At 39.8% G+C, this 26152-nt stretch overlaps 2 protein-coding genes across 2 annotated transcripts in view; both read left to right on the forward strand.

The window, feature by feature from the left end:
• Positions 1–2708: 2708 nt before the first annotated feature.
• Positions 2709–17350, forward strand: LOC139163209 (vomeronasal type-2 receptor 26-like). Its single transcript, XM_070744170.1, has 5 exons — positions 2709–2846; positions 3321–4115; positions 4802–5014; positions 9580–9706; positions 16446–17350. Exons 1-5 carry the CDS (start codon positions 2709–2711, stop codon positions 17348–17350), a joined length of 2178 nt encoding a protein of 725 aa, XP_070600271.1.
• A 3295-nt stretch (positions 17351–20645) lies between these two features.
• Positions 20646–26152, forward strand: part of LOC139163210 (vomeronasal type-2 receptor 26-like) — a 64698-nt gene continuing 59191 nt past the window's right edge. Inside the window, exons 1-2 of the mRNA XM_070744171.1 lie at positions 20646–20669; positions 23822–24616. Coding sequence (XP_070600272.1) covers positions 20646–20669; positions 23822–24616 — 819 coding nt within the window. The remainder of the gene's footprint in view (positions 20670–23821; positions 24617–26152) is intronic.

Raw genomic sequence — 26152 nt, forward strand, 5'->3', positions numbered from 1 at the left:
TTTATTTGTCAAACAATTATAGGGTGGTAATTTACAAATAAACATTAGATAGGTAATGATAAAAATAATGATAGAATACAATAGAACATTAGGACAGGGATGGAAGGCACGATGGTGCACTTGTGCATACCCCTTACAAACCTTTTAGAAAGCGGAAGAGGTCAATTGTAGATAATCTAAGTTTAAAGGTTTGGAGGTTCGGAGTAGAAACCACAGAGTCAGGTAGAGCATTCCAGGCGTTGATTGCTGAAGTCATATTTTTTTGCTGTCTAGTTTGGTGCAGTTGACATTTAGTTTAAATCTATTATGTGCTTGTGCGTTGGAGAATCTAATGGAAAAGTAAATCAAAAACAGGTCCTAGTCTTAACATTAGGCAGGTTTTTTTATTTTTTTATTTTTTATTAAATTTTATTTACATAAATAAATACATAAGACAATAGAAAAGACAAGACAATTACAAAAAATTAAAAACAATAGAAAGTGGGTGAGTGCACAACAGGTCTGTATATTAATATAAACCAAGTATATTCTCTATAGCCAATTTATAGATACCTTAATAATCTGAATTGCTGATAGAGTAACAAAAAATAGAAAAAGATATCAGAGAAAAAAGACGAGCAATAGTCTTAATCATTTACTCATAACTTTATCTTCTATATACATTAGACTTTCACCAGATAGGTTTCATTTGCATAGTTAGAAATTTACTGTTTGTTTGTTGGGCTGGATCTTTTGCCAAGCCAGTGATAAAGTAGATTCCAGCAATTATAAAATTGAGATTCCTCATTGCCTCGTAGTTCGAATGTTAATTTAGCCATTTCTGCGCATTGTGTAATCTTCTCCAGTATTAGTTCTTCCTGTGGTATTTTTTTTTAACATTAGGCGGTGTTCAAGGTTACAGATTTTTCCCTTAGAATCAGGAGACAGGCAGCACTGGAATTAATTGTGATCATTCTAAGATGGTGCCAAATTCTATAGTTTTGGGTGACCTTCCCCAGATGTTTCTGGAGACAAGAGAGTACATTGAAGGACAACACCAAATTTCCTGGGTGTCGAACTCTCTTCCTTCAGCATCATTTTCTAGAGATGTCCAGAAAACAAGGACCACAACCACTTCAATCCAATGCCCTCTAAGCATAGAGCTATGATTTTTCAGAATGTTTTTCTCCAGTTTCTCCTCCACACATGGTGTCCCAGAAGTAGTTCAGGATCCCCAGAGGAGGTGCTGCTTCTTACAGTAGCTATTAAAATCCTGGTTCTGCAAGATCCCTCTTGATATTCCTCCAGTGATTGCCTTTGATGTAAACATCAGACAGAAGCAACTTGAAATGGATCTCATCTTGCATCAGAAAAGGATAAATATCTCAGGTCACACTCCATGTTGCACAAATTTTGGGGGCATTCAGGGACTGAGCTTCTTGAATGTACTTTTCCTTTCTCCTCTTTCCAGGTGAAGTTCTGTTTATGTCCCTCTTAGTCACGAAATTCATTCTCATTTCCATCTTGTGAGAGTGCTTTGATTTCTTGGAACTTTCTTGTACTTCCTTAGAATTAGGAAGAGAATTGATTCAGCCCCGTGAATTATGGACTTTCTCCTTTTGTTTCTGCTTCTGCTGATGTCCCAGCCAGTCTCTGGGAAGCTGAGAAGGAAGTGCCTGCAGAGTTTTCAGAAACATGGGGGAAGAAACCTATGGAGCTATTACAGGCCAGGATACCACCTCATCAGTATAGTCTCCTTTGCCACAATGATATCTGATATAATGCTGTCTTTCAACACAGCTCCTTATAATCAACCTCTCTCGTAAGTCATTCAGTGTGATGGAGTTGCCTTCTCTCCGTTTCCAGTCATAATACTCTTCTTTTCTTTCACTTGGTCCTATATTGTAGGAGCTGTTTTTATTTATTGAGTCATTTGGATTACCATGGCTTCTCTCTTATATCTTATTTTTTGAGACCCAAATCTAAATCTAACCCCCACCCTCAAAGTCGTATACAATCCTGAATTAATCACAATTGATTTATTGAAATGTTTCTATTTATTTATTTATTTATTTATTAATCAGATCTGTATACCGCCCCTCTCCGTAGACTCAGGGCGGCTAACAACAATAATAATAATACAATGTAAACAAATCTAATATTTAAGTTAATTTTAAAAAACCGAATTTAAAAAAAAACAATCATACATACTGACATACCATGCATAAATTTTATAAGCCTAGGGGGAAGGGGAAGTCTGAATTCCCCCATGCCTGATGACATGTCCTTACCTCTGTCCAATCCATTTTCCTATTTTTATAACCATTCATTGATATTAAATGCCTGGTTCTAGTAAGAATAGATTATGGCTTTGTTTTTAGAATTGCATTTCTGGGTAACTTATGGTAAGTCCTCTTTGCTGATGATTCTATTTTAATGGTTGAATTATTTTAAATCTTGATCACTCCACAAATTAAATTGAGCACTATTACAAAGAATAATATATTTGTGAATATTACATCTTCACCCCACCTTCCTAACCTTAATAAAAATTAAACAGAAATTTATTTTACAGTATTGCATTTACTGCTCCAGTAAGACCCCTATGCTTCATTTTTGCCATTCAACAAGTCAACAAGAATTTTCAACTTTTGTACAATCTCACACTTGGCTACAACATCCATGACAATTATTTGAACACGCTTGGGACTTCAGATGCCTTGCTGGACATGCTCTCAACTGGAGAAGCCAATATTCCCAACTACAGCTGTGGCAAGATGGACAACCTGATGGCTGTTCTTGATGGATCTCCTGATAACATCTCCATTCAGATGTCAACATTAGTAGGCACCTACAAAGTGCCACAGGTTTGATTGTGTGTTTCTCTATCTGGTGAAGTGATCAGGTTGTTGGTGGGTGGGTAGTAGATTCAATCATATATTTTCTTTGGAATTCAAGAACTGCTTTTCAAAATGGCCATTGTTGACTCGAGTAAGACATGGATAAACTGGAACAATGTTAAATATGGAACATTTCACCAAATCTCTAAAATCAACTGATTTGCAATTGAAGTGCTCTAGATATAACATATCTATTGTCGGAATGTTAATTTTATTAGAAAAGAGAAAAACCAGTACTATAAATCTCTGATTAGACAAATGCTTATTATCAAACTTCCTAATATTCTGCATTTTGTATTCTTTATCTTATTTATTTATTCTTTATTTGTATTCTATTCTAATTTGTTTGTGAGAACCACACTGGATTTGTTAAAAGCTTACATTTGGACTTCATCTACCGGTAATCTAAATATAATACACTATTCTTTATTGCTTCTTCAGATAAGTTATGGAATTGTTTCAGAGGCTCTGAATGATAAAAGTCAAATTCCCTTTTCCCATAAGATGCTCCCCTCAAATGGGTTCCAATACTCAGGAATTGTCTATATCCTCCTCCATTTCAGATGGACTTTGATTGGTCTCTTTTCAACAGACACAGAGGAGGGAGAGAATTTCATGAGAACTTTCACCCCTATGCTTGTCAGAAATGGAATTTGTATAGTTATCTCACATCAATTCTCAATGGCTAGAGCTACAGAATCTCTCAGAAATGCCATCTCTAGGTGGAGAAAAGTCAATGTCTTTGTTCACTTCATTGAATTTCTTTCCCTTATGGATAGTGTTCGCCACATCTATTTAACAATGGAAGGTTTGCCAGGACCCATTGAAGGGAAAGTCTGGATCACCACAACAGTTGAGAAACTGACAATGGCAAGACATACACTTCACAAATATATGCATAGTTTTTGGGTCTTCACTTTTCAGGAAAGAAAATGGACAGATGATGATACCTTTCAACCCAATATTTTTAGGGATTCCAAATTTGAAGACCAGTCTTTTCGCTGTTCTTTTTCAAAGCATGTCCTTTCTGTCCAGGGCCGGAGACGATGCACCCAGATAGCACCACTGGACATGCAAGAGAAAAAGAACAGAATTCTGATAAAGAATGACCACCGTGTTTATAGTGTTGTTAAGACTCTGGCCCATGCCTTGAATGTTGCATATTCCTCATTATCAAGGAAGAGAACAATGGAGGAGAAAGGGAGATTGGAGGCTTTAAGGCTAGAGCCATGGCAGGTATGGGGTCCTGACATGGATCCATCAAAACTAGTTCTTCTTTAGAAAAAAATGCAATGCCCATGTAGGGGAACCATTTCAACTTACTTGTTCTGCAAAACGCGAACAGGTTTGGCCAAGTTGAGGCCAGATTTAGTTCAAAGGGTTGTGTTCCAAAGAGCAGGGATTATCACAATTACATTTTGACATTACATTCTTCTATTATAAAATTTTTAAAAATGTATACATTGTAAATAAAGTCCTGTACTTATGGGTTTATAATTAGCATGATAGAATTTTATATTCCTATATTTCAGCTAAATTTGGGAGCATTTAGCATAACCCCTCCTCACTGCAGGAGTCCAACTAAAGCTTTTCAGACTGATGGCTGGTCATTTAGTTGTGGTGGCACAGTGGTTACAATGTAAGTATTGTTGCCAGGAGTTCAATTCTGACCAGCTCAAAGTTGACTCAGTCTTCCATCCTTCCAAGGTTGGTAAAATGGGGAGCCAGATTGTTGGGGGCAATATGCTGATTCTGTAAACCATTTAGAGATGGCTGTAAAAGCATTGTTAAGTGGTATAAAGTTTAAGTGCATAGTGAAGGGAGGACTGAATATCTTTGTTTCACTGACTGAGCTTTAAAATTGACCCCTCTTTTAGGATGTTTCAAATTGCTTTCAAAATTCTTGGATGTTTCAATTCTAGTTCCATCCCTTTCTGGAGAAGAATGAGTTTTACAATTTTTCCTGGGAGAAACTGTACTTGGACCAAAGTGGTAATGTAGCAGCAGATCTGAATATCATAAGTTGGTTGCTTTTCCCCAAGAAGGATCCCATCAAAGAGCAACTAGGGAGTCTCGAAAGACAAAAGCTTATTATCAACCAAGATGCTCTTTCACGGCTAAAATTGCTCAACAAGGTGGTTGAAAATATTGGAAACTTTTCCTTATCTGTATAGTTTGTTTCAGTGTCCCCTAAAAGAGCAGACTCAGATATTTTTAAAGAGTCCATATCTGATGCCCAACGGCGTCATAAATGCCGCAATTTTGTTTTTCATTTCTGGGCATAATTTACTTAATTTATTCATTTATTTTATTTATTTGTCAAGACATGTAGAAGATAGTAGGCATTGGTATAAACATAAAGCAAAGTAGGTGCAGGTAAATTTGGCCAATAGGACAGTAAGACAGGGACTTACATACACCCCTTACAGACCTCTTAGCAATGGGGTGATGTTGACTGTAGATAGTCTAAGGTTAAAGTTTTTGGTAGTGCATTCCAGGCGTTGGTCACTCTGCTGCTAAAGTCAAATTTTCTGCAGTTGAGTTTGGAGTGGTTTACATTGAGTTTGAATCTATTGTACGCTTGTGTATTGTTGTGGTTGAAGCTGAAGTAATCATTGACTAGTAGGACATTGTGGCAGATGATTTTATGAACTACATTTAGATTAGATTGAAGGCGATGAAGTTCTATGCCAGTGATGGCAAACCTATGGCATGGGTGCCACAGGTGGTGTGCGGAGCCATATCTACTGGCACGCAAGATGTTGCCCTAGCTCAGCTCCAACGTGCATGTATGTGTCATCCAGCTGATTTTTGGGTCACACAGAGACTCTGGAAGGGCGTTTTTGTCTTCCAGAGAGCCTCCAGGGAGATGGGGGAGGGCATTTTCACTCTCCCCAGGCTCCAGGGAAGCCTTTGGAGCCTGGGGAGGGTGAAACACGAGCCTACTGGGCCCACCAGAAGTTGGGAGACAGGCCATTTCCAGCCTCCAGAGGGCCTCCAGGGAGTGGGTGAAGCTGTTTTTGCCCTTCCCAGGCATTGAATTATGGGTGTGGGCACTCACACATGCAAGATAGCACATCAGGGCCGCCGATAGGCCAGTATTACTGGTACTGGCGTCAGGGGCCCAGCCAAATTGAAAAATGGGAGGGGGCGGTTTGGCCCAGCACCATGTGACGGCTCCCTGGCGCCCGCAGGAGTCATTGTGCCCAGCACCGTTCCCTGCTGTAGGCTGCACACGCCTGCACCAGCACACCCCAAAATGCCCCCCCGAGCACCCTTTTCCAAGGGCGCGCATGGAGCCGTGGCCACCCCCCCTGCACCTCTAGCCCCTCGTGCCCCTGGCTACTTGCCGCTGCCCCCTGCCCGCCCGCCCGATCTGCCTCTCTTTCTCCTCCACTTCCCACCTTCACCGAGAGCACTTTTGTCCCGGGCTCTCAGCGAGGGGGCTACAGGAGAGGCGGGGACGGCATTCTCACAGCGGGGGCCAGCGAAAGTGATTTTCAATGTCGGGGGCGTGGGCCGACGTGCGCTCTCCCCATCCCCCTGTCAACCTGCCCAGAACATTCAAAGTAAGAAAAACCTTCGCCGGCGAAGGTTTTTCTTACTTTGAATGTTCCGGGCGGGCTGGCAGGGGGATGGGGAGAGCGCACGCCGGCCCGCACGCCCGACATTGAAAATCACTTTCACCAGACTCCGGAGAACAAGAGGGAGTGAGAGCAACAGAGCAAGATAGAGAGAAAGTGAGAAAGAGAGAGAGAGAGAAAGAGGGGGGAGGGAAAGAGATAGCAAGAGAGAGAGAACGAGAGAGAAAGAGTGAGAAAAAGAAAACAAGAGAGAAAGAGTGAGAGAGAGAAAGCAAGAGAGAGAGAAAGAAAACAAGAGAGGGAAAGTGAGAAAACCAGAGAGAGAGCAAGAGGGGGAGATAGAGGAAGAGAGAGAAAGAAAGAGAGAGAGAGATGAGAGAGGAAGGAAGAGAGTGAAAGAGAGGAAGAAAGGAAGATAGAGAAAGAGAGAGAGAGAGAGAAAAAGAAAGAAAGAAAGAAAAAGAAAGAGAGAGAGAGAGATAAGAGAGGAAGGAAGAGAGTGAGAGAGAGGAAGAAAGAGAGAGAGAAGAGTGGAAGGAAGAGAGAGAGAGAAATGATAGAAAAAAGGGGAGAAAAAAGAAAAATGAGAAAATGATTGAGGCAGAGAATGACAGGAAAGAGAGAAACAGAGAGAGAAGTGACTCTTGATTTAAAGCATATGGTAAAAGCACTTAAACAATAACAGAAAAAAACCCCAGCCCTCACCTGTTTTTATTAATAGTTTTGCTGGTTGTTTTAGTTTTAATAGTAATGGATTTTGGTTTTTTAAAATTATTAATTTATTTTAATAAAAAAGAAGGGATTTATTTATTTATTTGTTTGTTTGTTTGTTTGTTTGTTTGATTGTTCGTTCGTTCGTTCGTTCATTTATTTATTTATTTATTTATTTATTTATTTATTTATTTATTTATTTATTTATTTATTTATTTATTTATTTATTTATTTATTTATTTATTTATTTATTTATTTATTTATTTATTTCTATGCCGCCCAGTCCCAAGTTTTTCCTTATTTCCAGATTGCATTTCCTCTTGGTGAAGTTCCGCCCATTGCTTCTTGTACTGCCACAGGTGGCATGGAGAATAAATAGATGCCATCTGCTCTGTGGCAGCCCTTTAAGGATTGGGAAACTACTATTATATTCCCCCTCAGATTTCTATTTGTTGAGCTAAACATACTGGTTCTCTTAGCCCTTGGTCATAGGATTTAGCCTCTAGGCCAGGGGTGTCAAACTCGATTTCATTGAGGGCCACATCAGGGCTGTGTTTGACCTCAGAGGGCTGGGGGAGGGCTTGCCTAGGGTGTGTGGCCATGGTGGGCATGGCACGGGATTTGGGGGGCAGTAGTTTTAAAATGGCGGGCGGGGGGGCCAGACACTTAGGCTGTATGGGGCCCCAAAATTCCTGATGGCGGCCCTGTAGAACATGCACACGCTCTTTCAGCACCTGAGCAAAAAAAAAGGTTTGCCTTCACTGTTCTAGTTTCTCCAAGCCAAAAATGCCAAGTCTGATGGAATAAGGTATTGCGTTGAGAGTAGAGGAGTGGAGGACCATTCCTTTGAAATATTTCTGGACTCTCAATCATATTAATGTCCAATATGCAGTGCAGGTTCCAGACAGGTGAGCTGTATTCAAGAATTGGTCTAACAAATGCTTTGTATGCTCAGATTTATTTTATTTATTTATTATTTAGATTTTTATGCCGCCCCTCTCCACGGACTCGGGGCGGCTCACAACAAGGCATAAACAAATCGTAACAAATCCAAATAAATTTAAATATTTAAAAAAGTTTAAAAAGAACCCCAATATACTAACAAGCACACACACAAACATACCATACATAAATTGTACATGCCCGGGGGAGATGTTTCAGTTCCCCCATGCCTGACGACAGAGGTGGGTTTTAAGAACTTTATGGAAGGCAGGGAGAGTAGGGGCAGTTCTAATCTCCGGGGGGAGTTGGTTCCCGAGAGTCGGGGCCGCCACAGAGATGGCTCTTCCCCTGGGGCCCGCCAACCGACATTGTTTAGTTGACGGGACCCGGAGAAGGCCCACTCTGTGGGACCTAATCGGTCGCTGGGATTCGTGCGGCAGGAGGCGGTCTCGGAGATTAGCAGATTAGTTCAGATAATGTTGCCATTGAAGCAGCTATGCAAGATTAGAGCAAACTAGCAGTAACACAATCTGGGAGCCACCCCTGCTCCTGCTGCTAAGAAGTTGTTCAATCAAAGTAGAACCAAAATGACTGGTCAGATATGACATAATGCCTTAAACTAGAAATATGAAGGGATGAAAATGACTTTGACCCCCCCCCAAAAAAACTTTCTATAATGAGATAAAGAGTGTCAATGTGTAATGAAATGCTACTTAGATTTGGTCTTTGGCTTGTAAGCCATCTAAAACCCCTTGAATGCAATTGCTTATCTTGATTGTCAGCTGCCTTTTAAGTCTTCCACTAAAACAGAGAGTTCTCCAAATTTAAGTCATAAATAAATGTGGGTCTGTCTTTCTATGTCATCTAATTGTAGTTCTAATTCTGGGAGATAGTGGAAGCCAGGATTTTTTTTTTTTTTAAAAATCTATCTTTCTTGAGGGCTCAAAGAGTTGGACAAAAGTAGCAACTAACTATAAAACTGTAATTCTTCAATAGAAAGGACCTTGTCTTGAATACCTAACTGGGCTTTAGAAATATCCCTTTCCTACACAGAGCTCAACTTCATGTCCCATGTGCTGGAGCAAAAGTTAGCTGGCTTACCCTTGTTAAGTGACATGTTCTCATTATTTCATCTCTCTATGATTCTAGAAACAAGGCAGTAATCTTTAGTCTTATTTTACCAGCATGGCAGCTGAATGGATTGAAAATATAAATGTACAGATATGACTGAATAATACCTCATTTAAGATTGTCAGCACTAGTTTGTGAGGATTTTTTTCTTTATATCTTAACTGGAACAAGAATTTGGATTGTTTTCAAAGGGGAGTGGCTTTGCAATATTTTATGTTTTCCTGATCCGTAGTTCAGAAGTTTCTTTCTTAAGCAGTTTCATTTTATTTTAATCAATCTAATAAACAAAAAATTGGCAGATATTTTGGAATGAATTTTGTTTTTCTGCTTAGTCTCTGCCTCAGTCCAAATGTGCGGACAATTGTCACCCTGGATTTGTAAAACGGGCTCGGAAAGAAGAACCAATCTGCTGCTATGATTGCATTCCTTGTCCAGAGGGGACCATCTCCACACAGGAAGGTGAGTGACACCAGAGGAAAGGGCATTGGATTCAACCAGTACATTTGATCAAATGTTAAAAGACATATCCGAACTTGAGTATTTTATTCTTTATTGTTATTTTAAACATGTCCAGTTTATTCTATATTGGGAAGAATAAGATCTTGGAAAAAAAGGCAGGAAGAGATGGAAGAAAGTAGTGGATTGGGCAAGATGAATTCTTCTAAAGGAAGTATCTTTTCTACTTGCCAGCTTGAAAATTTCCTTCCTTGTCTACCATCAAAATTAATTGAAACTTGAGGATTGGTTTAGGTCAAAGGAGCTTTGTTCATCCAAGCCAATTTTATCTACAGACCAAAAGTTATACCAGTCAGTCAATCAATCAGACAGACAGACAGACAGACAGACAGACAATATTTATGAAGGTCCTAGAGCCACATAACAGAATGATCTACTTGGGAGGACTAGAGTGTTTAGGTTCAAGAGGCAAAAGAAAGCATAAGACTTGTTCTTCTTGGGCCTACTTGGATTGGAACAAAGAAGCACCCACTTGCATAAAATTCAAACCAAAAACAAAACTATATTTGAATGATCTCATTATGTCTGTATGTATGTTTGTATGTTTTTGGTAGTTTTTTTTCTCATTATAAATTTAAAAAAGTTCTATCTCTACCGACTGAATTTTGGTATTAAGTTCTGTTGTAGTTCAGACCATATCCAGTCTTGACCAAGATTGGTGCCTATCTGAATAGAAAGTGAATTTTTTAAGGTTAGGATTTCTGTCTCTCCAGCTGTCTTTAAGTTTTAATTCCTTAATTAAGTCAAAAAAGGCTTTGGGTAATATTCTTTTCTTATGATTATTCCTTCTATCGTTATTATAGTCCAGTTCCTTGTCGATTATTCCATTAAAATCCCCTAGTAAGCAAATATTATCCATGGCATATTCTTTTATGATATTAAGTAGTTTTTTATAAAATCTTTCTTGGCCTTCGTTCGGGGCATAGATATTGATTAAGGTTATTGTTTCCAGTTCTTTTTGTAATTCTAATATCAGGACTCTACCTTCTCTATCTTTATATTTCAATTTAGCTTGAATATTGGGATTGATATAACAAATCACACCTCTCTTTTTTTCCGGAGCTAGAGATGAAAACAGGTTTCCAAGTTTATTTCTTTTAAGAAGATGTTCAAATTTATTTTTGATATGTACTTCTTGCATTGCAATGATATCTAAATTTAATTTAGCAATTTTGTTCAGAATTTGATTTCTTTTTTTTGGTGCGTTCAATCCATGTTAGACGTTTTTTGTGCCAAATTTAAGTTATCTGTAATTTGGTCTAGTTGCCCTAGTACTTCTAGTCTCTTTTGGTAAGCCTGCGTAGCCATTATTTCCAGTAGTTAAATTATCAATAGCCATTGTTCCTTCCGATCTATTTGGGATCTGGTCCGCTAGTTGTTCGCTTGTTGGGGTAGGATTCCTGGTTTCTTTATTGTTTATTGTTTCGGTCGTCCGATCATTGGTAAAATGTTTTTCAAAAAATTCTTCGGCTTTATCGACCGAATCTATCTTTATCTTTTTATCTTGCCAGGACACAAGCATTCCCTCTGGGACAAGCCATCTAAAGTTAATATTGTGCCTGGTCAGTTTGGCTGATAAGAAAGTGTATGGCCTACGTAGGTCTCTGACGTGCTTCGGGACTTGTTTTAGGATAACCAATTGTCTCCCTTTGTAATCTATGGGGTCTTCCCATGCTCTATGAAGAATTTCGTCTCTGACTGATTTTTTAACTAGTTTAATATGGACTTCCTTGGGGAGGTTATGGCGTCTGGCGTAATTAGTGTTGATTCTATAGACTTCGTCAATTTCATTTAGCATTGTGTCCTTTTCAATGCCCAGCGCCTTTGAAAGGATGTCGGCCATAATGTCTGGTAAATCCTCACTTTTCTCCTCCCTAAGATTTTGGAATCTGAGAAAGTGGTTAGCTTTTTCTCTCTCTAGTTGGATTACGGTATTTTCTAGTTCTTTATTGGCATGTACTAATTTTTCAGTTAGGTCTTCCATTTGTTTATGATCCTGGTCAATCCTATCTTCCAGATCCTGAATTTTTTGTTCTTGTTTTAACATCTGTTGTTGAAAAGCCTCATGCCTTTTATCCATATTTTGCATCCTTTCTTTTAATTCAGATGTATCGCTTCTTACTTCACCTATTTCTTTTTTAATTTTATCTCAGACCACAATGCGCTTAAAGTAATATGGAAAGGAATCAAACAATGTCCCAGATGGACGCTTCAAAAATCTATACTTAACCAGGAAAGTTTTAAACAGAAACTCCAAGTGGAAATGAAATTTTTCTTCCAAGAAAACATTAAAGAACACACCAGTCTTCAAAATGTATGGGACACAGCCAAAGCCGTAACTAGAGGAATAGCTATTTCATACATGGCTAAAGAACATAAACTAAAAAAGCAGAAATCGATTAAACTAGAAGAGTACAGATTGCTAGAAGAAAACTTACAAAAATATCCCCCCAAAAAAGAATTTAAACAAAAAATGTCACAAATAAAACATGAGTTAAACTTAATCGAACAACAAAACCTAGCACAACAAATTAAAAGTAGCAATCAATACAATTTTGAAAATGCCAACAAACCTAGCAAATGGTTAGCCAATAAACTCAAAAAACAAAAAGAAAAGAAACTCATAAACTGTCTTAAGACAACAAACGGGGAAATATGTCATGACTTGGAAAGGAAAAAACAGATTGCCAGTGACTTTTATAGTAAGCTTTATGATAATACTGAAAATACACCTAATATTGAACATGACCAAAAAATACAAGAAATTTTAGAACAAGCTAATCTCCCTAAAGTACCTCAAGAAATGAAAGAAATAATAAATAAGCCGATCACTGACATAGAATTAAAAGAAGCAATCAAAGGGCAAAAAAATAACAAAGCCCCGGGCCCCGATGGTATTCCATCTGAATTCTACAAATATTTCCCCAAAGAAATGGAAAAGGCCCTGCTTGAAACCTTAAACGAGGCCTTAGATAGAGGCATTATTCCAACATCCTGGACAGAAGCAAACCTAGCGCTAATATCGAAAAAAGATACGGACCCTACACATATAGCTAACTACTGCCCTATTTCTCTTTTAAACGCCGACTACAAAATCTTTAGCTCCATTTTAGCTAGTAGAATTAAAGGATTCCTAAACCAATTCATACATTCGGACCAAAACGGCTTCCTCCCTGGGAGACAGCTAAAGAATAACATTAGAATAGTATTGGACACCCTGGAATACTACGAAGCCCACAGTGAAAAACAAGTGGCACTAATATTTCTCGACGCCCAGAAGGCTTTTGACAACGTGTCCTGGAAATTTATATTAAAACAACTTGAATATATGGAATTTGGCCCTAAATTCATAAACGCAATAAAAGCCATATATACCGATCAATCAGCATATATCATCCTTAATGGAGATATATCAACAAAAATTTCCCTACACAAAGGAACGAGACAAGGGTGTCCACTGTCCCCACTACTGTTTATACTAACATTAGAAGTACTAACTAGAATTATTAGAAAAAAGGAAGATATAAAAGGGCTAAAGTGCAAAAATGAAACCTACAAGCTACAAGCTTTCGCGGACGACCTGGTATTTATTATAGAAGACCCTTTAGAATCAGGACCCAAATTACTGACCATCCTACAGGAATATGGCACAGTGGCAGGCCTTAAAATAAATAAAACTAAAACTCAAATCTTAACCAAAAATATGAGAGAACCGCAGAAAGCTATCTTAACAGCCAAACTTGATATTCAAATAGTTAAAAAAATTAAATATCTTGGTATTAATTTGACTAATAAAGTGTCTAGCCTAAAAGAAAACAACTACAATAAATTAATAGATAAAATACAATCTGACTTGTTGAAATGGAAAAATTTACAACTCTCCTTACTAGGGAGGATTGCGGCTATAAAACTTAACATCTTGCCTAAATTACTGTTCCTATTCCAAACAATCCCAATTCAATTGAAACAGGATTTTTTTTATAAAATTGAACAAAATTACCAGTAACTTTATCTGGCAGAACAAGCGTCCTCGAATTCGATTAAAATATCTACAAGATAGAAAAGAAGAAGGAGGTCTGGCACTTCCAATTTGGAAAGACTATTACATTGCCGCATCACTAACTTGGATGACGGAATGGATGAGCTTATCCAACATCAGATTACTTAGCTTAGAAGGTCACGACCTCCATTTAGGATGGCACTACTATCTTTGGGACGAGAAGCCGAAGACCCATAAATACTTTACTAATCATCTGATTAGGAAATCATTAATAAATACCTGGAAAAAAAATCAAGTCTAAACTTTACAAAGGAATCCCCACATGGTATGCCCCACTAGAAGCATATGTGCATCCTAACTTCCATAAAAAAAATAATATAATAAGGTACAAGGATATATTAAATGCCAATGGTGAAATTAGGTCAAGAATAGAATTAGAAAACTTTGGACAAAAAACGGAATGGTGGGAATACTTACAGATACAAACTAAATTTAACAAGGATAAAAGTAATCCTGGAATAATTAAAAATGCCCCGCTAGATAAACTCTGTACAGATTCCCAGGAACAATTAATTAAAAAATTCTATTGTTACTTAAATTATAACGAATTGGACAATATTAACACAAAAATTAATGTAAAACAATGGAATCTGGACTTCAAAAAAGAGATTAAAGAAGAGGAATGGCAAATACTTTGGAGCAGAAATTATAAATTGACTATTGCCACATCCTACAAAGAGAATTTAGTTAAAATGTTTTACAGGTGGCATATTACCCCGATTAAATTAACTAAATTAAACAATAAACTCTCACCTTATTGTTGGAAGTGTCACCAAGAAATAGGCACCTATTTCCATTTATGGTGGCAATGCACAAAAGCTAAAACCTATTGGAATAAAATCAGAACCTGGATTGATGAAATACTTAATATGACAATAGAAAAAACTCCTGAATGTTTTCTTTTGGGCATTATTAGACAAAAGCTACCTAAATTCCAAATTCATCTAATCGTCCACTTAATAACAGCAGCCAGATTAACCTTTGCGCAGTGGTGGAAGAATGAGGAGATACCGTCGAACGACGCAATAATAAAAAAAATTACATACTGCGCAGAGATGTCGAAATTAACTATATTAGTGAGAAACTAAACTATGACTACATTCAATAATTGCTGGGATCCTTTCTACAACTGGTTGGGGGAAAAGAGTGAGAATAACCCATCATAAGATCGATACGATGATATAAACACGACCAGTTACAAATCTGGTATATAGCTATTTCATATTTTAGATAGTATTAAGAGACTTTATATATAGATTGATAGTATCTTCACCACTACTCCTTAAAATCTTATAACTTGATTAACTCAACACTAGCATCTACCAAACTAGATAAACAAGCCGAACCATGGTAACGAGCTAATGAAATAGGAATCAGTTCTCGTTTTTAGTACAGCTCCCCCGGACATTCGCCAATCCTTTAACTTTCCTACCTTTTCTCTCTGTTCTTTCTATCTTTTTCCCTCCTTCTCTCTACCCTTTTCCTACCTACCTCTTTCCCTCCCTCTTTCTTATTTTTAAGTTTGTATTTTGTTAATTGATATGTTACCTGATTACTTTCTATTGTTACGACCATTAATTTCATGTTTTGTATACGATGTTGTATTCTGTATTATTTATACAATAAATTTTTTTATTAAAAAAAAAAAAATTTTTAAAAGTAAAAAATAAAAAAAGAATGAAACAAAGTCAGTATTTCTTGGCAGCGTTCCCAGTTAAATTGGCTAATAGATAAAAGAGTGTCTGCGGCTGGGAGCCAAATCTAATTTAGACATTCTTCAGTGCTGTAATAGTTTTCTAATCACAGAGTCACCAATCTTCAGATGTTCCTCAGACAGTTGCATCTCTGCATAAACCTAAAGGGATAACAGCAGTTAGCCAGCAAAGCATTTCTGGAGCTATATCTGCTGGCACGTGAGCCATTGTCCTAGCTCAGCTCCAATGTGCATATGTATGCCAGCCAGCTGATTTTTGGATCATACAAAGGCTCTGGGAGGGCATTTTAGTTTCCAGAGAGCCTCTAGGGGATGTGGGAGGATATTTTTAAACTCCCCCACCTCCAGCAAAGCCTTTGGAATCTGGGGAGGGTGAAACATGAGCTTACTGGGCCCACCAGAAGTTGGGAAACAGGCCATTTCCGGCCTCCAGAGGGCCTCCAGGGGGTGGGGGAAGCTGTTATCACCATCCCCAGACATTGAATTAAGGGTGTAGGCAATCACGCATGCATGGTAGAAGGTGCCCACGCTCTTTCGGCACCTGATGAAAAAAAGGTTCGCCATCACTGGTATATCTTTTTATGTGACAACACTAAAGAAATGACATTTGGCTACAATTTAAAATAGTGAGTATACAGCTTGAATAACATTGTAATTGTGCTGTCCTCAGAAAATAATGCAACACACAGCCATTACAGGCTAAATTGCTAATATTAAACTGGACTGTAAGCTGTCTACATTTCATTTAAGAGGGGCAACCAGAAAAAAAACCCTGTCTATATCTATATTTCAGTTTACAAATTATTATGGCTTTCTTGTCTCTCGGCATCAGCTGTCATCCAAAGAAGGTCTTTGTTGGAATGTGAAAGGAGAGACGATAAAAATAATATTACTTACTGCTTTCTCAGATACTGAAAAATGCACCAAGTGTCCAGATGATAAATATCCAACTGATGACAGAATCCAATGTATTTCCAAAAGAATAACCTTCCTGTCCTATGAAGAACATCTGGGCATCATCCTGGTCTCCTTTGCTGTATTCTTGCTTCTAACAACAGGCCTTGTTTTAGTCATATTCCTTAAATATCTAGAAACCCCCATTGTCAAAGCTAACAACCGTGACCTGTCCTACATCCTCCTGGTTTCCCTCTTGCTCTGCTTCTTGTCCTCCTTTTTCTTCATTGGCCAACCAAGGAAATTCACCTGCCTTCTCCGACAAACAATGTTCAGCATCATCTTTTCAGTAGCTGTGTCTTGTGTGTTAGCCAAAACAATCATGGTAGTGCTGGCCTTCCTGGCCACGAAACCAGGGAACAGAGTGAGGAGATGGTTAGGGAAGAGCTTGGCCAACTCCATCATCCTTTCTGGTTCTGCTGGAAAAATTGTAATTTGTGCAATCTGGCTGGGAATTTCTCCTCCATTTCCTGACTCTGACTTGCATTCCCAGCCTGGAGAGATTATTCTTCAGTGCAATGAAGGCTCTGTCACCATGTTTTATGTTGTTCTCAGCTACATGGGTTTCCTTGCTGCCATTTGCTTCACAGTGGCTTTCCTGGCCAGGAACCTGCCTGGGGCATTCAATGAAGCCAAACTGATCACCTTCAGCATGCTGGTCTTCTGCAGCGTCTGGATCTCCTTCCTGCCCACCTACTTGAGCACCAAAGGGAAATACATGGTGGCCGTGCAGGTTTTCTCCATCTTGGCTTCTGGTGCTGGCCTGCTGGGCTGCATCTTCTTCCCCAAGTGCTACATTATCATCCTGAGACCAGATCTAAATACTAAGGGGCATTTAATGATAAAAGTCAATATCTGATCATGAAGTGGCTTCTCGAGCTCATAACACTTAATTATTTATTACAGCTATTATTGAGTTTGCCTGCTTGTTTTGACAATTGTTGACATGATGTGAGCCACCATGAATCCATGGAGTGGAGTGGCATACAAATCCAGTAAACAAACAAAGTAACAATAATGTGATTTATAGGCCGTTAAAGTGCTTGAACTTTTAAAAAAAATTCTTATCAAGAAATTATTAGTGAAGACAGACAAATCCTTTAGGAGACAAATGAAATGCGAGAAAAAAGGATTTTGACATATATACCAGTGTTTTTCAACCAGGGTTCTGCGGAACACAAGGGTTCCCAGGAATTCTGCAACTTAATAAGAAGGCAAGGCAAGGCAAGGCAGGTCCCCACTTCAATCCAGCCAGCTTCTGCAGCAGAGCAGCCTCTTCCTTGGTCTCATGTCTAGCAGATCAATTGTGCTAAGCAGCAGCAGCTGCCAAGCAGGAGGAGGAGTGGAAGCAGCGGCGGTGTTGGTGCTGACAGCAGCAGCAGCGCCCCTCCAGCCCCTTGCTGCAGCAGCAGGGCCAAAGTGCAGGCTGCAGCAGCAGAAGGCGGAAAAGGAGGAGGCAGGAGCAATTGCCTCTCCAGCACCTCTGACACGGAGCTTCCCAGTCCAGGGCCAAGGCACAGCAGGTGGCTCAAGGTTCACTCCCGCTCCTCCTCACGTCTCCTTCCCATGCCTGTCTACATACCGCTGTGCTCGGTCAAGCAGCCAACTAGTTATCTCCCTTTTCCCTTTGCAGGCCACTGTAAGAGAGTGCGCCCTACTACTTCCCTCAGGTTCCGGGCCTGAGAGGGCAGGAGGAATGGAAGGAGTGGAAACCTCCCATGGCCCCAGCAGCTGCCAAAAAATGGGGAGGGAAAGCAGGTGGAATGGACCGAACGGCCTCCACTTATTTCCTTGCTGAGGCCCGGCACTCCTGTCGAGGGTACATGGCTCAGCCTCTCTCTTTCTATCTCACCCTCTCTCTCCTACTCTGCGGCCATGGACCCCCATGCAGTAGGAGCCAGTGATCCCTCTAATTTTTTTTGGTGTGGGCGGAAAAGTATGGTGTCTGAGCGGCAGTCCCTTTGGGACTGGACGGCATAGATAGATTAGATAGATAGATAGATAGATAGAGAGAGAGAGAGAGAGAGAGAGAGAGAGAGAGAGATAATAGATAGATAGATAGATAGATAGATAGATAGAAAGATAGATAGATAGATAGATAGATAGATAGATAGATAGATAGATAGATAGATGATAGATAGATAGATAGAAAAAAAATTCTGGGTATCTCTCCCCCTTTTCTCTTTTATTTGTTTCCCATTTCTCCCTCTTCCTCCCTTTTTCTCTCATTCCTTCCCTCTCTCACTTCTCTCTTTTTCCATCCCTGTCTCTTCCCCCCTTCTCTCTGTCTCTCTCTGTCTCTCTCTGTGTGAACTCTTGAACCATTTCCAAAAACAGTTGAGGGCTGGGGGTTTTTTAATCTGTTATTATTTGGGTACTTTTTACCATATGCTTTAAATCAAGTCACTTCTCTCTCTCTTTTGTTTCTCTCTCTTTCCTCTCTTTCCTCTCATTCTCTGCCTCAATCATTTTATCATTTCTCTTTTTTTCTTCCCTTTTTGATCTCATTTCTCTCTCTCTCTTCCTTCCTCTCTTCTCTCTTGCTTGCTTTCCCTCTCCCCCCCCCCTACTTCTCTCTCCCCCCTTTTGCCCCCTCTTTCTCTCTCCCCACTTTCTCTCATCCCCCACTTGCCCCCTTTCTCTCTCCCAATAATAATAATAATAATAATAATAATAATAATAATAATAATAATAATAATTTATTAGATTTGTATGCCGCCCCTCTCCGAAGACTTGGGGCGGCTCACAACAAAGATAAAAACAATATTATACTGGCACAAATCTAATATTTAAAAAAAAAACGTAAAAAGCCTATCATAATTAAAAACCAAACAGCACATACATACCAAACATAAATTATAATAAGCCTGGGGGAAAGGTGTCTCAAATCCCCCATGCCTGGCGGCATAGGTGGGTCTTAAGTAGTTTATGGAAGACAAAGAGGGTGGGAGCAGTTCTAATCTCCGGGGGGAGTTAATTCCAGAGGGCCAGGGCCGCCACAGAGAAGGCTCCTCCCCTGGGGCCTGCCAGACGATATTGTTTAGTCAACGGGACCCAGAGAAGGCCAACTCTGTGGGACCTTATCAGCCGCTGGGATTCGTGCGGTAGCAGGTGGTTCTGGAAGTACTCTGGTCCAATGCCATGTAGGGCTTTAAAGGTCATGACCAACACTTTGAATTGTGACCGGAAACTGATCGGCAGCCAATGCAGGCCACGGAGTGTTGTAGATACGTAGGCGAATCTGGGAAGCCCCACGATGGCTCTCGCGGCCGCGTTCTGCACAATCTGGAGTTTCCGAACACTTTTCAAAGGTAGCCCCATGTAGAGAGCGGTGCAGTAATTGAACCTCGAGGTGATAAGGGCATGAGTGACTGTGAGCAATGACTCCCTGTCCAAATAGGGCCGCAACTGGTGCACCAGGCGAACCTGGGCATATGCCCTCCTCACCACAGCCGAAAGATGATGTTCCAATGTCAGCTGTGGATCAAGGAGGACGCCCAAGTTGTGCACCCTCTCTGAGGGGATCAATAGTTCCCCCCCCCCAGGGTAATGGATGGACAGATGGAATTGTCCTTGGGAGGCAATACCGACAGCCACTCCGTCTTGTCTGGGCTGAGTTTGAGTTTGTTGACACCCATCCAGTCCCCAACAGCCTCCAGGCACCGGCACATCACTTCCACTGCTGTGTTGACTGGACATGGGGTGGAGATGTACAACTGGGTATTATCCGCATATTGATGATACCTCTTGCCCCCTCTTTCTCTCCCCCCCCTCTTCCTACCTGTTTAACGTTGGCCGGGTCCATGCTCTTGATGCGGGCTGCCACTGTCTCGTACTGTGATTGGGTGGTGGCTGGCAGCCACCAGCACGGCAGCGGGGGAAGAGGTGAAGTTTGGCCCATCGCCCCTGGCTCCAATACCGGCATTGGGCAGCGGCAGGCAGCCCCTAGCGCACCGGCAGAAGAGGGGGCAAAGCTCATTCTTCAGCCACACCGGGGCCGAGACCGGGCCCATCGCCCCTGGCTCCAAGGGGCAGTCCCAGCACGGTAGCGGGGGAGGGGAGGTGAAGCCAGCTGCCCGGGGAAGTGGCACATTTTAAAAACGTGCTGCTTTTCAAATGCGCCGTTTCCGCAGACAGCCGGCTTCGCATCCAAGATGGAGCTGGCCACCGTTAAACAGGTAATAAGAGGTGGAAGAGAGAAAGAGGGGGCAAGAGGGGGGAGAGAGAAAGAGGGGAGAGAGAGAAAAGGGGCAAGAGGGGGAGAGACGTCAACTCAAAGCCGCGGCCTCCCCCCTTCCATCCCAGTGCAGGCCAGGGAAAGGGCGAAAGTGCATGATGGGTGCCACCATCTTTCCCTGAACTGGCGGGGGCAAAGTGGAATGGAGAATGCGCAGTTTTTCAAATGAAGAAAAACCTTGTCACTCCACGCCCCCAACTCCGAAACCCAGCTCAGCTGGGCACCCTTGGAAAAGGCTGTGCAGGGGAGTATTTTTCAGTGCGCGCCTGTGCACAGGTGCACCTTAAAGGGAACAGTGGTAGGAGCACTTGCTGATTCTGCCTCCATCCTCTAAGACTGCATTACTATTACTATTAATCTTCGTTCCTATCACTGATCTCCCACTTAGGTCTATGACTGTAACTTGTTGCTTGTATCCTTATGATTTATATCACACTTGGCCCATAAAAGAATTCTATTTCAGCTTCAGGATGTACAGCTTAATGCAATGTTTTTTAACCAGGGTTCCACCAGAAATCTGACGACACCAAAGGGTTCCTCTGACAAAAAAAGGTAGAAAAACACTGATATATACATTTGTATCTATCTATCTATCTATCTATCTATCTATCTATTCAATTTTTATGCCACCCTTCTCCTTAGACTCAGGGCGGCTTACAACATGTTAGCAATAGTACTTTTTAACAGAGCCAGTATATTGCCCCCACTATCTGGGTCCTCATTTTACCCATCTTGGAAGGATGGAACCTTGAGCCGGTGATGAGATTTGAACTGCTGACCTACAGATCTTCCTTCAGCATCAATTATATATGCATGCATGTATGTATGTATGTATGTATGTATGTATGTATGTATTTATTTATTTATTTATTTATTAAATTTATTTATTAATTAAATTTATTTATTTATTAAATTTATTCATTTATTTGAGTTGGAAGGGACCTTGTAGGTCATTTAGTCCAACTCCCGCTCAGGCAGGAATCCCTATGCCATTTCGGACAAATGGCAGTCCACTTTCCCTCTGAAAATCCCAGGTGTGGGCGCCCTCACAACCTCTTAACATGTCCAGAAATTAAGGACCACAGCCACTTCAGACCAGTGCCCCCTAGGGTATATCTATGATTTTCACTATTCTTTTCTCCAGCTCCTCTGCACATGGAGGCCCAGAAGTAGTTCAGGATCCCCAGCGGAAATGTTGCTTCTTACAGTAATTATTAAAATCCTGGTCCGTGAGATCGCACTTGATATATCTCCTGTGATTGCCTTTGATGTAAACATCAGACTGAAGCAACTTGAAAGTGATCTTGCGTCAGAAAAAGATAAATGTCTCAGGTCACACTCCATGTTGCACAAATTTTTGGGACATTCAGGGACTTTGCTTCTTGAATGTACCTTTCCTTTCTCTCCTTTCCAGGTTAAGTTCTGTTTATCTCACTCTCAGTCAAGAAAGTTACTCTCATTTACATCTTGTGAGAATGCTTTGAATTCTTCAAAATCTCTTTTTTTTCTTAGAAATAGGGAAGAGGATTGATTCAGCCCCATGAATTATGGACCTCCTCCTTCTGTTTCTGCTTCTGCTGATGACCAAACCAGTCTATGGGAAGCTGAGAATGAAGTGCTTGTTGAGGTTGGAGGAGGAGAAGGGGGAAAAATTACAGAGCTATTACAAGCAAGGAGACCACTTCATTAGTATAGTCTCCATTGCCACAATAATATCCGATGTAGCACTGTCTTTCAACACTGCTCCTTATTTTCAGTCTTTCTCGTAAGTCATTCATTGGGATGGAGATTCATTCCTTCCATTTCCAGTCCTAACACTCTTCTTCTTTTCTTTCAGTTACTCCTATATTGTAGGACCTGTTTGAATTTCTTGAATCATTTGAATTTCTGTGGCTTTTCTCTTATGTCTTCTTTTAAGAGACCCCCCTCCCAAGTCTTGTACAATCCTGCGTTAATCACAGCTAGGTTATTCAAAAGGTTCTGGTCGCCTCTGCTGAACCCATTTCCCTATTTTTATAACCATTCATTGATATTCGATGCTTGATTCAAGTAATAATAGAGGATGGTTTGTTTTTAGAATTGCTTTTCTGGGTCACATATGATAAGTCTTTTTTGTCGATTATTCCATTTTAATGATTGAATGATTTTGAATCTTGGCCATTACACAAATTAAAAATTAACACTACTACAAATAATGATATATTTGTGAATGATATATCTTTATCCCACCTTCCCAACCTTTATAAAAATTAAAGAGTGGTTTTTTTACAGAATTATATATACTAATCCAGAAAGAATCCTATGCTTCATTTTTGTGATTCAACAAGTCAACAAGAATTCTCAGCTTTTGTACAATCTCACACTTGGCTACAACATCCATGACAACTATTCAAACACCCGTGGCACTTCAGATGCTTTGCTAGACATGCTCTCAACTGGAGAAGTCAATGTTCCCAACTACAGCTGTGGCAAGAAAGACAACCTGATAGCTGTTTTTGATGGAGCTATTGATGATATCTCAATTCAGATGTCAACATTAGTAGGCACCTACAAAGTCCCACAGGTTGTTTGTGTGTTTCTCTATCTGGTAAAGTGAGAATGGTGGTGATGGGTGGGTAATAGATTCAATCATACCTTTTCTATGAAATTCATGTGCTGCTTTTCACCATGGCCATTGTTATGTCTAGGGACTGGGATTCACATTGGGACAGAGCATAAACATTGACTCAAGTAAGACTTGAGCAATTGGACACAATGTTAAATATGGAACATTTAAGCAAATCTCTAAAATGAACTGGTTTGAATTTGCAATACTTTAGAGATAGAAGACCAAGCACATCTATTATTTGACTATCAGTTTTATTAGAAAAGAGAAAGGGCAGTATCTTAAACCTCCAGATTGGACAAATATTTATATTCAAATATTTATTTAAATTCATTAATATTTTCCATTTTGTATTCTTTATATCTTAAGGGTTAAGAACCATAAACTATTTTAATACGTTCGTGAGAACCACACTGGATCCGTTAAAAGCTTACATTTGGATTTCATCTGATTTAAATATTATACACTAATCTTTATTGCCTCTTCAGATCAGTTATGGAATTGTTTCAGAGGCTCTGAATGATAAAAGTCAAATTCCCTTTTTCCATCAAATGCTCCCTAAAAATGGGATCCAGTATTTAGGAATTGTCCATATCCTCCTCCATTTCAGATGGACTTTGATTGGTCTCTTTTCAACAGACACAGAGGAGGGAGAGAATTTCATGAGAACTATCACTCCAATGCTTGTCAGAAATGGGATTTGTGTTGTTATCTCACATCAATTCTCAATGGCTAGAGGTATAGAAAATCTCAGAAATGCCATTTCTAAGTGGAGAAAAGTCAATGTCTTTGTACACTTCTTAGAAATTTTCTCTCTTGTGGATAGAGTTCAACACATCCATTTAACAATTGAAGGTTTGCCAGGACCCATTGAAGGAAAAGTCTGGATCACCACAACAGTTGATAAACTGACAATGGCAAGAAATACACTTCACAAACATATGCATAGTTTTTGGGTCTTTTCTTTTCAGGAAAGGAAATGGACAGATGATGATGCCTTTCCACCCAATCTTTTTAGAGATTCCAAATTTGAAGACCAGTCTTTTCGCTGTTCTTTTTCAAAGCATGGCCTTTCTGTCAAGGGCCGGAGACGATGTACCCAGATAGCACCACTGGACATGCAAGAGAAAAAGAACAGAATTCAGATAAAAAATGAACAGCGTTTTTTCAGTGTTGTTAAGACTTTGGCCCATGTCTTGAATGTTGCATATTCCTCAATATCTAGGAGGAGAAAAATGGAGGAGAAAGAGAAATTAGGGGCTCCAAGGCTAGAGCCATGGCAGGTATGGGGTCCTCACTAGGATTCATCAAACCTACCACAAAAATATGACTTTAGCAATCGAGTTGTCGAAGTGTGGAACTCATTATCGGACTTATTTATTTATTTATTTATTTATTTATTTATTTATTACTTAGATTTGTATGCCGCCCCTCTCCGAAGACTTAGTAGTGTCAACCCCTAACCCCCAACACTTCTCCCTTAGACCACCCACAATTGACTTCTCCAGGTTCCTAAGAGGTCAGTAAGGGGCGTGCATAAGTGCACTAGCCTGCCTTTCGACCCCTGTCCAATTGTCTCTCCTTATCCCATATATCACATATCTTTTCTTCCTTTCATATATCTTTTCCTCTACTTTTATATCTTTTCTTTATATATAATACTTCGTGTCTATCCTCTTAAATATGTATTGTGTATTGGACAAAATAAATAATTAAATAAATAAATAATTTTTTGGAGTATAAGATGCACCAGAGTATAAGATGCCACTTGGTTTTGGGGGAGGAAAATAGGTGGGAAAATCTACCTACCAGGTACTCCTCTGGCTAGCATCCTTAGTCCGATCAGCTGCAGCATATTATTTTATACCCTAGTTAGGGCTGGAAAAAAACTTCTTTGGAGGGAGTAGCAATGAAAACAAGCCCTCAAGGCTTGAGATGGTTTAAGATTAATTGGTCTTGTTTTTTTACATGCGTTTCTTGGAGACAGATTATATCTGCTTTTTGTTGTTCAATTTTGTAGAATGTTTTTTTCCTTTTACTAGGAGAGTTGAGGCCGTTGATATTGATAGAGAATAGTCTTATTTCATTATTCGGTAAGGGTTTTTTGTGATGTAAGTTAGTTTGCTGGTTCTCTTCTTTTCTCCTTTCTCGCCTCCGCTTGAGATCTTGCTGTTGGGCCGTCTCTGCCATATTCTTCCGTTAATTTAAGTCCAGTTTCCTTATCTGCGAGAGTGTCTTCAGAGCTGATTTCATCCAGGCTAGATTTATCTTTTGATTCTTGCTCCCTAATACATTCCTCATCTACCTTTTTGATGACTTGATTGTAAAAGTCTCTTGCATCTTCTGTCGAAGTTATTTTGTATTTTTTGTCAATTAAGGAGATAAGCATGCCCTCAGGTGTCAGCCATCTAAATGGTATCTTGTTTCTGTTGAGTTTATTAGCTAGGGTTTGATAGGGTTTCCGCTTTTCACGCACTCGTCTAGGAACTTGCTGAAGTCAAGAAAAGAGGAGTAGTACTATACATTAAACCTAAACTTAACCCTAAAGTAATTTACACAGACGACAACGGACAGATATTAATAGTACAAATTACATCAGGAACAAAAAAAATACATATAATCGCAATCTATGCTCCCACAATAAATCAATCCACTTTTTATGCAAAGCTACATCAAAAAATCACGGAATTAAACTTAACAAATATAATAATAACAGGCGACTTCAATGCAATATTAGACAGGAAAAAGGATCATAAAAGCACTAAGCAAATGAAAAAGAGAAAACAACTACCGACAACTTTTGAACAACTTACAACTGA

This window comes from Erythrolamprus reginae, chromosome 2, assembly GCF_031021105.1.
Source record: "Erythrolamprus reginae isolate rEryReg1 chromosome 2, rEryReg1.hap1, whole genome shotgun sequence".
In the NCBI taxonomy this organism is placed as follows: Eukaryota; Metazoa; Chordata; class Lepidosauria; order Squamata; family Dipsadidae; genus Erythrolamprus; species Erythrolamprus reginae.